General features: G+C 49.7%; 2 protein-coding genes across 3 annotated transcripts in view; one reads left to right on the forward strand and one right to left on the reverse strand.

The window, feature by feature from the left end:
* mthfs (5,10-methenyltetrahydrofolate synthetase (5-formyltetrahydrofolate cyclo-ligase)) overlaps positions 1–15,479 on the forward strand; it is a 99,157-nt gene that overhangs the window by 35,554 nt on the left and 48,124 nt on the right. The gene's annotated exons all lie outside the window — the stretch shown is intronic.
* Positions 1,259–13,615, reverse strand: LOC119974473 (complement C1q tumor necrosis factor-related protein 6-like). Of its 2 annotated transcripts, XM_038813388.1 has the most exons (4): positions 13,323–13,615; positions 13,156–13,233; positions 9,994–10,087; positions 1,259–1,799 (listed from the first exon to the last, which is right to left on the reverse strand). In XM_038813388.1, exons 1-4 carry the CDS (start codon positions 13,338–13,340, stop codon positions 1,399–1,401), a joined length of 591 nt encoding a protein of 196 aa, XP_038669316.1. In that variant the 5' UTR covers positions 13,341–13,615; the 3' UTR covers positions 1,259–1,398. The 2 variants fall into 2 exon arrangements, with proteins under 2 accessions (XP_038669316.1, XP_038669317.1); XM_038813389.1 differs by lacking the exons at positions 13,156–13,233; positions 13,323–13,615 and adding an exon at positions 11,113–11,160.

Below are 15,479 nucleotides of genomic sequence, written 5' to 3' on the forward strand. Positions count from 1 at the left end.
GTGTCAAGACTCATGTTTTTTCTGAACTCACTTTAACTGGCTTAGCTCAAATGTTAAGATTCTCTTCCTTTCTGCCACTGCTGGGACTTTACACGTGTTATTTGGGGGGAGGTGTGTGCAATGTGACGTGGTTACCTGGCCTGTGTGCGGAGGAGGGGAAGGTGTCTCCCCTCATAGAGCACACTGTGCCCCACCGAGGGCCCACGGTGGTACGAGCCGTCCTTGGGGAAGACCTCTACATGTCCCCAGCCCCCCACTGCCTCCCCAGGGTTCGCTCGCTCCTGACTTTCCAGCCAGTGAGCCTGGCCACTACCATCATGCTAAACTTCTGCCACATCTCTCTGTCTTGTGGTTTCACCCCGCCCCCACCCCTGTCTCCCTTCATGTCACTTGCGCAAGAATTATCTATCAACTCGATGAGTTGCTGGAGCACATACTAACAAAGCGCAGATATTAAGCAGTTTTTAAATTATCTTGAAACCAGCTGTGATTTCCAGAGGCAAACAGGATAGAGTTTTCTCTTTAGTGGTGTGACACAAGTTCTGAGTATAAATTGGGCACAGTTGCTCTTTTCATTGGTCAGGAAATATTGAGGGCGCGATTCTCCGGAGTCACGACGCGTCGGAGAGTAGCGGGCGGCGTAAATTTTTACGGCCACGCTGGTCCGACGCCCTCCCGCTATTCTCCCCCCCCCCCCCACGGCCGCCCGCCAACACGAATCGCTGCTCGCTGTTTTTTTACGGCGAGCAGCGATTCTCCACTGGCCGATGGGCCGATTTTCAAGGCCTTTACGGCCGTTTGTACGAACTAAAAACACACCTGCTCTCACCGTTTGTAAAAACGGCCGTAAAGTCCCGTTCTGGGGAACCATGGCACCGATTGGCACGGCCGCACCACAGCCATGCCAAGGGTGCCATGGGCCCACGATCGGTGGGCACCCTTGGCATGCGGGTACTTACCCCGTGCACTCTTTCTCCCTCCGCCGCCCCGATAGATCCATCCGCAGGGCTTCTGAGGGGCATAACGGCCCGCGCATGCGCGGGTTTCACGCATATGCGTGATGTCATCCGCGCATGCGCGGGTTGGAGTCGTCCAATCCGCGCATGCGCGGCTGACGTCATCATACGCGTCAGCCGTCGCTAACTTTGGCTCGCGGGCTTAGCGAAATTCGTTAAGCCCGCGATGCCGGAGTTCACGGCCACGCGATGCTAGCCCTGACCGGGGAGCAGAATCGGTTCCCGGTCGGGGGCGCGGAGGCTGCCGTCAAACACGGCCGGTTTCACGGCAGCCTTCACGACTCTCCGTATTTGCAGAGAATCGCGCCCTGAGTGTTCTGCGAGAAAGGATTCTGGTTCGTTACCACAGAAGAGAAAATTCTACCCTGATCTTTCCAACTCATTAATTAGCTTTGCCATTCAGCTGAAATCCCTGGAAGTAGAGTGATCCAGCCCGGCTCCAGAGATTCCCTGAAGCCAGCTTGACCCACACTTTGTCTCCCTTGTGGAGATCCAGGATCACACTCTTGGCCGATAGCTGGGAACTGTTCGCTGGCAGCACGCTATGGATCACACTTTCTTCCTTTTCATCCTTTACCAGGATCACATCTGTCTGCAGCCCTCTGCCTGGTAGAGAGGAGAAACTGAAAAAATACAAGCCACACTTGGGGCATGTAAACTTTCCAGTCTTGTTGTCGTATGCCTGTCCAAGATTCACATTGACCACGTCGTAAACAATGGGATTCACAGGATTCAGCACATGATTCATTGTGGAGCGTTGCACGTCAAACACCACATCTGAGCCTGACAAAATAGAAAACATAGACTTAATACAATAACTATACAAACATAGAAACATAGAAAAAAATAGGAGGAGGAGGCCATTTGTCCCTTCAAGCTTGCTACGCCATTCACTTTGATCATGGCTGATCATCCCACTCAATCGCCTAATCCTGCATTCCCCCATAACTTTTGATACCCTTGGCCCTAAGTGCTATACTGAACTGCTTCTTGACATTTACAATATTTTGGAATCAACTAGTTCTTTTTAAAAAAAAAAATTATTTTTATTGAAATTTTTTGAAAAATATATAGCAACAGAACAATAATGATAATAACAATAATAAACACTTCCCCGCACCCGCAACAACACATATAACCCCCCCCGGGTTGCTGCTGCTGCTGACCTAGTTCCTTATCGTTGAGCCAGAAAGTCGAGGAAAGGCTGCCACCGCCTAAAGAACCGCTGTACCAACCCCCTCAGGGCGAATTTGACCCTCTCCAGATTGTCATTGTCATTGATCCAGGTCTCCATGCTTGGGGTCTCGCATATTTCCATTGCAACAAGATCCTCCGCCAGGCTACTAGGGACGCAAAGGCCAAAACACCGGCCTATTTCGCCTCCTGCACTCCCGGCTCCACCCCAACTCCAAATATCGTGAGTCCCCAGTCTGGTTTGACCCTGAATCCTACCACCCTCGACACCGTCCTTGCTACCCCCTTCCAGAATTCCTTCAGTGCCGGGCATGCCCAAAACATATGGGCATGGTTCGCTGGGCTCCCCGAACACCTGATGCACCTGTCCTCACCCCCAAAAAACCTGCTCATCCTCGTCCCGGACATATGAGCCCTGTGCAGTACCTTGAACTGGATGAGGCTAAGCCTCGCACATGAAGAGGAGGAGTTCACCCTCTCCATGGCGTCCGCCCATGTCCCCTCCTCAATCTGCTCCCCCAGCTCCACTTCCCACTTAGCCTTCAGCTCCTCTACCGACGCCTCCTCCACTTCCTGCATCACCTGGTAGATGTCAGACACCTTCCCATCCCCGACCCACACCCCCGAAAGCACCCTATCTCTTACCCCCCGCGGGGGCAGCAAAGGGAACCCCTCCACCTGCCGCCTAGCAAACGCCTTAACCTGAAGGTACCTGAACATATTCCCCGGGGGGAGCTCAAACTTCTCCTCCAGCTCACCCAGGCTCGCAAATCTCCCATCAATGAACAGGTCTCCCAACTTCCGTATGCCCGCCTGTGCCACCCCAGGAACCCGCCATCAATGTTCCCTGGGACAAACCGGTGGTTCCCCCGCAACGGGGCCTCCACCGAGCCCCCCACTTCCCCCCGTGTCGCCTCCAGTGCCTCCAAATCTTGAGGGTAGCCGCCACCACCGGGCTCACAGTGTACCTCGTTGGAGGAAGCGGCAACGGCGCCGTTACCAGTGCCTTCAGGCTCGTGCCTCCACAGGACGCCATCTCCATCCGTTTCCATGCTGCCCCCTCCCCATCCATTACCCACTTACGTACCATCGAGACGTTAGCCGCCCAATAGTACCCAGAGAGGTTTGGCCAGCGCCAGCCCCCCACTATCCCTGCCCCGCTCCAAAAAGACCCTCCTCACCCTCGGAGTCCCGTGCGCCCAAACAAATCCCAAAATGCTGCTGTTCACCCTCCTAAAAAAGGCCCTCGGAATGAAAATGGGGAGGCACTGAAACAAAAACAAAAACCTCAGGAGCACCGTCATTTTCACGGACTGTACTCTACCCGCCAACGACAGCGGCAGCATGTCCCACCTCTTAAAATCCTCCTCCATCTGCTCCACCAACCTAGTAAAATTAAGCTTATGCAAGGTCCCCCAACTCCTAGCCACCTGAACCCCCAGGTACCTAAAACCCCTCACTGCCCTTTTTAGCGGGAGCCTACCAATCCCCTCCTCCTGATCTCCCGGGCGTACAACAAACAACTCGCTCTTGCCCAGGTTCAACTTCTAGCCCGAGAAACTCCCAAACTCAGCAAGAATCTCCATCACCTCCGGCATTCCCTCCACCGGGTCTGCTACATACAGCAGCAAGTCATCTGCATACAGCGACACTCGGTGCTCCTCCCCACCCCACACCAGACCCCTCCACCTCCCCGACACCCTGAGTGCCATGGCCAGAGGCTCAATTGCCAACGCAAAAAGCAAGGGGGACAGGGGGCACCCCTGCCTCGTCCCACGGTAGAGCCTGAAGTATTCGGACCTCCTCCTGTTTGTCACTACACTCGCCATTGGGGCCTTGTACAGCAACCTCACCCACTTAATAAACCCCTCCCCAAACCCGAACCTCTCTAACACCTCCCACAAGTACCCCCACTCCACCCTGTCAAAGGCCTTCTCCGTATCCAATGCCATCACAATCTCCGCCTCTCCTTCTGCCGCCGGCATCATTATCACATTTAGCAGCCTTCGCACATTAGTGTTCAGCTGCCTCCCCTTCACAAAACCCGTCTGATCTTCATGTATTACCCCGGGGACACAGTCCTCTATTCTAGTAGCCAAGATCTTCGCCAGCAACTTGACGTCTACATTCAGCAGTGAAATTGACCGATATGATACACACTGCAAGGGGTCCTTATCCCGCTTCAAATTCAGGGAAATCAGCGCCCGTGACATCGTCGGGGGCTAAACACCCCCCTCCCATGCCTCGTTAAAGGTCCGAACCAACAGGGGGCCCAACAGGTCCGCGTATTTCTTATAAAATTCAACCGGGAACCCATCCGGTCCCGGCGCCTTCCCCGACTGCATGCGGCCAATCCCTCCGACCAGCTCCTCCAACTCGATCGGCGCCCCCAGTCCCTCCAGCTGCTCCTCCTGCACCCTTCGAAATCGCAGCCTGTCCAAAAAGCTCCCCATCCCCCCCCCCCCCCCCCCCCCCCCCCCCCCCCCCCCCCCCCGCCGTACCACATTCCCTCCCCTATCCTTCACTCCACCAATGTCCCTAGCCGCATCCCGCTTGCGAAAGCTGATGTGCCAGCATCCTGCTCGCCTTCTCTCCATACTCGTAGACCGCTCCCTGCGCCTTCCTCCACTGTGTCTCTGCCTTTCTGGTGGTCAATAAATCAAACTTGGCCTGCAGGCTACGCCGCTCCCCCAGCAAAACCTCCTCCGGGGCCTCCGCATACCTCCTATCTACACTCAACAGCCCCCCACCAGTCTCTCCCTCTCCCTCCTCTCCCTATGGGCTCGGATGGAGATCAGCTCCCCCCTAATCACTGCCTTCAGCGCCTCCCACACCATCCCCACCCGGACCTCCCCAGTATCATTGACCTCGAGGTACCTCTCGATACATCCCCGGACCCTCCTACACACCTCATCAGCCAACAGCCCCACGTCCAGACGCCAAAGCGGGCGCTGGTCCCGCACCTCCCCCATCTCCAGATCCACCCAATGCGGAACATGGTCCGAAATCGCTATAGCCGAATATTCGGCATCCTCCACCCTCGGGACCAGCCCCCTACTCAGGACAAAGAAATCAATACGGGAATAAACCCTGTGCACGTGGGAGAAAAAAAGAGTACTCCCGAGCCCTCGGCCTCCCAAACCTCCAGGGATCCACCCCTCCCATCTGGTCCATAAACCCCCTCAACACCTTGGCCGCCGCCGGCCTCCTGCCTGTCCTTGAACTAGAACGATCCAGTAGGGGATCCAGCACCGTATTGAAGTCCCCCGCCATGATCAGGCCCCCCACCTCCAGGTCAGGAATGCGGCCCAGCATACGCCTCATGAAACCAGCATCATCCCAATTTGGGGCGCACACATTCACCAACACCACCCTCTCCCCCTGCAGCTTACCGCTCACCATCACATATCTGCCACCACTATCAGCCACCACCTCAGACGCCTGAAATGCCACCCTCTTCCCCACCAGGATCGCCACCCCCCCGGTTCTTCGCGTCGAGCCCTGAATGGAAAACCTGCCCCACCCACCCCTTCCTCAGACGAACCTGGTCTGCCACCTTCAGGTGAGTCTCCTGGAGGATGGCCACATCTGCCTTCAGCCCCTTCAGATGCAAAAACACCCAGAGGCTAGGACCCCTCCTAGCCGCTACGCTCCCTCCATAGTACTCCCGAGAGCCAGCTGACTTCTGCTGACCCCGGCAGCTCCCGCCCTAACTCCGACCCCTCCCGATATAGGGTCACCACCACCACCCCCCCCCCCCCCCCCCCCCCCCCCCCCCCCCCCCCCCCGGCGCGGGAAAACGGATCTGATATCCATGCCCCTTGCCTCCAGCTCCACCCCCCCTCGTCCCGCAGCACGGGAAACCAGAGGAAAGCCCGCGCATTCCCACTGCCCCACCCCACCCCCTCAATGCAGCTCCCAAATAGCAGTCCCAACCCATCCACCAGCCCCGTATAAACAAAACAGATCAACCGCAGACCCCAACACCCCCCTTAAAACACAAAACCCTAACCAACATCATCTGAAAGCGGAAAAAATAAAATAAAATAACCAGAATAACTAACCGGAAACAGCATATACAGTGATACAAAAAACCCCCACAGCCCCCAATCCCTAGTTCGAGTCCAACTTTTCAGCCTGCACAAAGGCCCACGCCTCCTCCGGGGACTCAAAATAGTAATGCCGGTCCTTGTAGGTGACCCACAGGCGCGCAGGCGGCAGCGTGCCGAATTTCACCTGCTTGCCGTGGAGCACCGACTTCGTCTGGTTGAACCCGGCCTTCCGCTTAGCCACCTCCGCACTCCAGTCCTGGTAGATGCGCACTTCCGAATTCTCCCACTTGCTGCTCCTCACCTTCTTGGCCCATCGCAGCACACACTCCCGGTCACTGAACCGATGGAACCGCACCAGCACCGCCCGCGGGGCTTCATTCGCCTTAGGCCGCCTGGCCAGTACTCTGTGGGCCCCCTCCAGCTCCAGGGGCAGATGGAAAGATCCTGCCCCCACCAGCGAGTTCAGCATCACGGCCACATAGGCCGACAGGTCCGACCCCTCCAGCCCCTCCGCCAGGCCCAGGATCCGCAAGTTCTTCCTCCTTGTTCGAAACTCCATCTCCTCGAAATGATCTTGCCACTTTTTGTGGAGCGCCTCGTGCATCTCCACCTTCCCCACGAGGGCCGAGACCTCATCCTCGCGCTCAGAGGCCTGCTGCTGCAACTCAAGTATTGCTGCACCCTGTGTTGTCTGGGTCTCCAGCAGATTACTTGTCGTAACCGTCAGGGATTCCAGCAACTCCCCTTTCAGCTCCGTAAAATAGCGCAGAAGGGCCGCCTGCTGCTCCTCAGCCCACTGCCTCCACTCCTCAGGGACTCCACCAGCCGCCATTTTGTCCACCTTCCCCTGCTTTTCCAGGGGAGCTGCTGCCGTGTTTCTCCTCGCCCCACTCCGGGTCCGCACCATAAATCCCAGGGGGTTTTGCTCCAGACCCCTTTATCCACCGGGAATCGTCGAACCAGCGCCCTTTGGGGCCTTTAAAAGAGCCCACAAGTCCTATTAAAGCGGGAGCTGCCAAACGTGCGGCTTAGCTCCGCATAGCCGCAACCGGAAGTCGGAATCAACTAGTTCTTGTGGTAAATAATTCCACAAGCTCACCACTGTCTGGGTGATGACATTTCTCCTTATCTCAGTCCTAAATGGTCTACCCCGTATCCTCAGACTGTGACCCCTGGTTCTGGACACACCCACCATCGAGAACATCCTTCCTGCATCAACCCTCCAGTCCTGTTAGAATTTTATAGGTTTCAATGAGTTTCCCCCTCATTCTTCTGAACTCCAGCGAATACAATCCTAACTGATTCAATCTCTCCTCGTACATCAGTCCTACCATCCCAGGAATCAGTCTGCTAAACCTTCGCTGCAGTCCCTCTATAGCTAGAACATCCTTCCTCAGATAAAGAGACCAAAACTGCTCACTATATTCCAGGTGTGGCCGCAGCAAGGCCCTGTATAATTGCAACAAGACAGCCCGGCTCCTGTACTCGAATTCTCTCGCAATGAAGGCCAGCATACCATTTGCCTTCTTTGCTACCTGCTGTCCCTGCATGCTTACCTTCAGTGACTGGTGTACGAGGACAGCCAGGTCTCGTTGCACATCCCCTTCTCTTAATTTGTAGCCATTCAGATAATAGTCTGCCTTCTTGTTTTTGCTACCAAAGTGGATAACCTTGCATTTATCCAAATCATACTGCATCTGTCATTCATTTGCCCACTCATTTAACCTGTCCAAATCACACTGAAGGATCTGCATCCTCCTCACAGCTCACCCTCCCAGCCAACCTGGTGCCATCTGCAAATTTGGAGATATGGCATTTTGTTGTCCTCATCCAAATCATTAATATATATTGTGAATAGCTGGGGTCCGAGCACCAAATCCCTGACGAACACCTGAGAAATGACATCACACGACTCTGCCATGGCAATCTCTGCAAGACGTGCCAGATCATTGACATGGGTACCACCATTACACATGAGAACACCATCCACCAGGTACATGGTACATACTCGTGCGACTCGGCCAATGTTGTCTACCTCATATGCTGCAGGAAAGGATGTTCCAAAGCGTGGTACATTGGCGAGACCATGCAGACGCTGCGAAAACGGATGAACGGACATCGCGTGCCAATCGCCGGGCAGGAATGTTCCCTTTCAATCGGGGAACACTTCAGCAGTCAAGGGCATTCAGCCTCTGATCTTCGTGTAAGCGTTCTCCAAGGCGGCCTTCAGGATGCGCGACAACGTAGAATCGCCGAACAGAAACATATAGCCAAGTTCCGCACACATGAGTACAACCTCAAACGGAACCTTGTATTCATGTTGCATTACATTCACCCCCCACCATCTGGCCTGGATTTGTGAAATCCTACCAATTGTCCTGGCTCGAGACAATTCACACCTCTTTAACCTGTGATTATCCTTCTCTCCAGTTGCTCCGTTTGGACCTGGAAAGACTTAATTACCTGCAAAGACTCGCATTCAAAGTACCGTATTGCATCTTTGACTTTGTCTATATAAATGTTTCTGGAACCTACCTCTTTATTCACCTGAGGAAGGAGCAGTGCTCCAAAAGCTAGCAATTCAAAACAAACCTGTTGGACTTTAACCTGGTGTTGTAAGACTTCTTGCTGTGCTCACCCCAGTCCAACACCAGCATCTCCACATCATATGCAATCCTGGAAGATGAATACCAATGCATCCACTATTTCTAGAGCCACCTCCTTCAGTACCCTTGGATGTACTCTATTTTCCCCTTCCTAATTAATCCCTTTGCCTTTCTTTGCTCAATTCTAAACAACTCCAAATCCTCAGATCTGTTGTTTTTCTTTTTCCTTCCAAATTGAGAACGTCCATTATTAAAATGTAAAGATGTACAATGGATATGCAGCACAGTGTTGAGCTGTTGTGGTGTCCACATTAGTGTCCTAGTAAGCCAGTTTCAAACCATGTTTCTTCATTTTAAGGGTTTGAGTCATTCTGAAACTTTCACGATTCCTCTTCTTCAATTCTAATTCTCTGATTAGCTGTAATGTTCGCATTTTTCCTCTCACCTTTCCCTCATTCTCCTGAAGGTTCAGTCCTTTAATGGGATACAGATGTATGGGCATCACTACTTTATCCCCACCCAAATCACTGAGCTTTACTGAGGTACTCGGATTGGGGAATGAAATCATACCTTTTTCAGGCACCCAGAATCAGCAAAAAGCAATTCCAGTTCAGGGACAACACAACTTGATGCAGAGTTAATCTTCCTATCACCCTGCCCCCTCCACGGTCAGCCTCCAACAAAAGGGCTCTTCCCCCTCCAATCTCTCAGTATTATCCCCTTGATTTTAGTGTTATTTCCTACCAAACACCCATAGCTCTGTCTGACATTACTTGTTTTGTGCTTTAGGCTCAGACTGCATAGAACTGATGGAAACTATTCCACCGCCAGCAGACACAGGAGACTTTAATCCTATTTGGCTGGCTAGATCTAAACTTCGAGGTTAAAGCCCAATGTCTTACCCATTTCACCATCTGGTTCCCTATTAAGGTGGATGTGATACTCAATGAGAAGTGGTCAGAGATGGGTTGTGCATGTAGCCACTGAGCCCTCAGAATTCACGACAAGGGGCAATTTACTAATGCCTCCACACAACCATAATTTCTCTATCTCATACTTTTATTTGAAACAGTTAATGTTCTATCTAGTCAAAATCCTATTTTTGGAAGTGTTGGTTTGACTCACCATGGCTCCCATCATAAGCAGCTCCCAGCCTGGATTTTGCGTCTGCGATCAATTTCAGTGGATTACTTGGTCTCATTCCTTCATTGTCTGCTCCCTAAAACCGATGGAAAACTTGGAGTAAATGCTCACATTTGTTTATTTCGGCAAGGTCTCTGATATGACACAGCAAAGGGTCAGGGTTTGCAGGATGTTCCATCGGGAGACATTACGCAAAGGAATAGGATTGAGTATGTGGGAAAGAAAGGACCTACAGCCTTTCCACACACCAAGAAGGAATTTCATCTCTCCGAGGATAAGTGATCCGTGAAATTCTTTACCGCAGAGAGCTGTAGAGGCTGAGTCGTTATCTATGTTTAAGGCTGATATAGACAGATTTTTAATCAATGAGGCAATCAAGGGTTATGGGGATAAGGCGGGAAAGTGGAGTTGAGGATTATATCGGATCAGCCATCATCCCATCGAAAGGCGGAGCAGACTTGATGGGCCGAATGGCTTACTTCTGCACGTGTGCCTCATGATAAGTACAATCTATCAACCAGGTAAATCTTTCACAAACTTGTGTTATGGTTTCTTCCCCCCCCCCACTTGTTAGCTTCCATGCAACATTAACCATCTATATATAATGGACAAAACTTTTCCAGCCCAAATAGCCAAATAATTATTTTTTATATTTCATTAAATGAAAGCTTCACATTAATATGATCGGTGCTCTTGAGAAAAATCTTCTCCTCCTTGCACTCTCTTACTACACTCTTCCATTCTGATTCTCACCACATGTTATCATCTCCTAATTGAAGTTTTTTTTATCTCCCTCATTCTTTCATTTCTCTTGCAATTTACTGATTTTTAAAATCTAAGCCTCATCTCAAGCCATCAATTCTCATTTTCTTTCTCTTTCCAACATTTGATGGTGTCTGAACTGAGATTGAAGCTTCTCACCTGGATTTCTCAGTACACTAAAGCATCAACTTTACTTAAGGTTGTCTTGGAGACTGCCTAACCCATTTCATATCCCGAGGGAATATTCTGTAAATTATTTTCTGTCCACCGCACGATAAATCCACTAAAACCCCCAAGTGATTTTATCTCAATAATTGACTATATTATATATATAGTTACCAGCTGCAGGCTTCATGTTACTCCCTGGTAGCATCAATTCAAAAGCCATTGGGGATTTATATCCATTAACTTAAATGGGAAACAAAATGGGATTGGACCTATACTCAGTGAAATTCAGACGGATGAGGGGGTGAATGGGGCTTGACAGGTGTCATGAAATAGCACAAACTATGAAAACAATTGTATTGTTTTTTTGCACAGGTAAAATCAAACAGCTATGTATTTTGTAAATCATGTCTGGGCAGGAACTCAGAGAAAGGAAGGAAAGGGAAAGAATAGGGAACAGGATGTTCTTTGCAATTGATACATTTAGTAGTCAGAGGCTGTGAGCCAGGAAACAGGTTAGTCACAGAAGAGGTGTTGAAGACGTAACAGGAAGAGAGATTGAGGGGCAGAAAACAGCTCAGCTGGAGATGAAGTGCTGAAGGCAAAAGCCAAGTTGTGCAAAAGATTTGCTAAACCATGGCCATTTCTAAGTACTGGTCACTTAAGCTGTACAGTGTGGTAGTCACTGGCTAGATTTGACCAATAGGTTTCTGGTTGCTGTTTGGGAAACGGAGGGGTCTCAGTAGAGTTTAGGATTATGGGGGAAACAAATTTCCAGTCTTTGAGGGACTAGGTGCTTACTGTTAATGTGCCGAGGTATAAATAAGATTGTTCTTTCTCGTCTTTCATTATCTTTATTCTACTTTAATAATACTTTTATTGTTGTTTAATTAAAGAGAGTTTTGAATTCTCACTGCTTCCACAAACGTTTCTCACTAATTTCCATAAATCAATACACGCAAAACCAGTTTTTCAGTTTGGATTGCTCTCGCACACATCAGTGGTGTATCGTAATATATAAATTGGGGGCTCTTGGACTGGAATTTTTTAACAGCATAATTCATGAAGTGTAGAGAATTTGACTTTTTGAATATTAAAGGAGAAATTCTGACATAGAATTCAAGAAAAGGTGGGCCCACACATTTGTGAGGCAAAATATGTTCAAGAGTTTTGGAGAGGAAAGAAAGATTGGAGATGGGGGTGAGAAATTATAAAGACGGTGGGATCAAGGCATTTGTTTTTGAGTGGGGAGTAATGGAGGAGTATAGAACCCAAAGAGGGGGTGTCATTAATAATGTCACCAACACAGGAGCTGGAAGGGAAATTGAGAATAGGGTTGAGGGAATGACTCGTAGCGAGGTTGTGCTTGGAATGGGGCTAAGGGGAGGATAGGAGAGTAAATGGAAGAAAATGCGAGTTCAGGGCTAGAGCAGGATGGAACATTAGAGGAATTTTGATCCAGTGGGAAAGGGGAAGGGAGCAAAGTGGTCGAGAGGCAGCTGACTGATGATCTCAATCTTACTGACAAAGATGCTGATGAGTTCCTTGCACATGTTGGAGGTGAGAATGGAGGAGACAGGACGGAACGGTTTAAGACAAAGGTTTGCAGTAGAGAAACTGAGCTGGCCGTGTTATCTTTGCTTACCGGGCCAATCTGGAATAATGATTATCAATGGCAGATGGGGGCAGAAACCAATAATACTTTATGTGGCCCAACAAGATCTAGCAATGAAGCATTTCCCCCCCCCCCCCCCCCCCTCTCTTGCACTGAAGAAGAGTCATACAGACTTGAAAGGCTAACTCGATTTCTCTCTCCTCAGATTATCAACATTTTCTATTTTTATTTAAGCTCTAGTGGTGAAAGGCTAAGCAAGTATAGGTTAGTATCTGCATTGCCTTGTGGACTAAGGGTCAAGTGTAAAAAAACCCAGGAGAATGTGACAGGCAAAGAGAAACAGTAAGTGAGAGAAAATATAGAGAAATAAACACCGTTTGCAAGGTAAAGGGAGAACTGACAAAATCTCAGAAAGACGCAGGGTGGGATTTAGCGATCAACCCGCCGTGTGTTTTTCAGCAGTGGAGGCGACCCGCCAGCAGGATCTACCGACCCCGCCGTGGTCAACGGGATTTCCCGGGAAACCCGTGGTCTGGCATGGGAACGGAATTTCCTGCAAGCTTGAGCATCCCGTAGGCATGCAATTAATTTTCTATCCTTACCTGCAAATCTTGCAGTTCATTCTCCAAGGCACTCGATGAATGGACACAGTGAAGAAGGATGAAGCACAACAAATTTCCCTGAAATAAAAGAAATCAAACTGAACTAAATTAGACAGAAGGAACCGTGTGCGTAAACGATTGACACGTTCATTGCTATTTTCACCTACCAATCCAAAGGAATCCATTCCTAGTGCCTTCAGGATGACAATGCCTTCTCTTCAACTTATTTCTGAACTGGAGTTAGTCGACCCTCTGCTAGATCTCCAGCTTTTATAGCTCTGTCTTTCTGGCTCTCACTGTTTTAACAGTGGTGTCAGAAAGGGTGTGCACTCATTCTACAAGTTCTTGCCCCTTGCTTCAATTTTTAAAAAAAGAACAGTTACCCGAGCAGCAAACCACTGACCAATGTTAAACGAACCTTGACACACACAGGCGTGAAAGCCAAAACATGTTATGCCTGCCCTACAAAAGCTAACACCTCAAGGTGCTGTCTCCAGTAGCAACCAAGTGCCATTCAATCATTCAGGAAGGAGAGATATTCACCGCATTCACGTTCTGAACGTCATTGTATCATAATCACTATTATTTTTGTTTTGCATTAATTTTTTCCACTTCTGTTTTCAAGAAACTTCCACTTCCACTTCCACATCTCTCTCCGTTGTTCCTCCAAACAAATACCTCGGCCCTAATACTGTTCACCCCACTCCATCCTCCCTGTGCTTAAATTTAGGCTCATGGCTCCATCTACCACTCTAACTCATTCATCCACAGAGTGGCCATATAAAAAGTCCAGTACGCATAGAATCAAAAGTCTGGGATTTGGGCGAGTGTGAATTCAGTGCCAAGTGGGGTATACTGATTTTTTTTTTGTTTCAATACTTGCACTGGTTTGTGTAAACTTGAGACAATAATTATTTAAAATCTTTGTCCAGTATTTAGCGCTTAGTTAACGGTACTCAGGATCTCCGAAACTTGGGTCTGCGGATCAGAGAGTCGCTGGGAGCCTTGCAGGAGATCCATGGCAAGACAAGCACCTTTGAAAAGTGCTTTAGAGCTGCTTGTTCCAATCCATAGCGACCCCCCCCAAGAGGGCATCACGATTACATTCAGGAGCCTTCTAATATTGGCCGTTAGCTGCCTGTCTTTAACAAACCCCGCCTGGTCTTTCCCTATCACCACCGGAACACAATCCTCCGTCCTCAAGGCCAGAATTATGGCCAGCAAATTGGCATCGACATTCAGTAGGGAGATTGGTCTGTATGACCCACATTGCTCTGGGTCCTTCTCCCGCTTCAGGATCAATGACATCAAAGTCTGTAACATTGTTGGGGGAAGAACACCCTGCTGCCTTGCCTCATTAAATGCCCTCACCAGCAGCTGGCCCATCATCCCAGAAAACTTCTTGTAAAATTCTACTGGATAGCTGTTCGGTCCCGGGGCGCATCCATACTTCACATTCAGACTGGGCCCAGCGTGCACAGCTATGAAAGTCTGAATGGCCTCCTTCTGTTCTGCACGATTCTATAAGCAGTATTTCATATGGCTGGTAAAAATGGGAAACGTGGAGGGGTGGGTGATGTTAATTAGGCAGAGGCCAATATTTTGCTTTCCAGACAGCGGGCTGAGATGCAGAGGGCAATGGGACTTTATGGCAGTGTGGTGGTGTAGTGGTACAATCACTGCAATAGTAATCCAGCGATCCGGCAAAATAATCTGAGGAGCCGGTTCAAATCCCATCACGGCAGATGGTGAAATTTGAATTCAATAAACAAATAGAAACAATGAGCCATAGATACAATAATTTATAAGTTATTGAAATGGAATACCTCTGCCAGCAGTTTAGTTTGGTCCAAGTGTATTTAGTGCCCCTGAGGGGGAATGATATTTATTTCAGGTCCAGGTGGGGAATTATTCAGATGAAGGCCTTCTGTGGAGACAGTGGCATATTGGTGATGTCACTGGACTGGCAATCCTGAGGCCCAGTCTAATACTCTGGGGACATTGGTTCAAATCCCACCACGGCTGGTGGTGGAATTTAAGTTAAATTAATAAATCTGGAATATAAAGCTAGTCCCAGTAATCGTGACCATGAAGCTGTGATTAAAAACCCATCTGATTCATTAATGTCCTTGAGGGGAGGAAATCTGCCGCCCTTACCTGGTCTGGCCCACATGTGGCTGCAGCCCCAAAGCAATGTGGTTGACTCTGAAATGACCGAGCGAGCCACTCACTTAGAGATGGGCAGCAAATTCTGGCTTTGTCAACAATGCCCACATCCTGGGAGATAATATTTTGGACCATTTAACTATCTGAATGATTAACTT

This window comes from Scyliorhinus canicula, chromosome 12, assembly GCF_902713615.1.
Source record: "Scyliorhinus canicula chromosome 12, sScyCan1.1, whole genome shotgun sequence".
Lineage (NCBI taxonomy): Eukaryota > Metazoa > Chordata > Chondrichthyes > Carcharhiniformes > Scyliorhinidae > Scyliorhinus > Scyliorhinus canicula.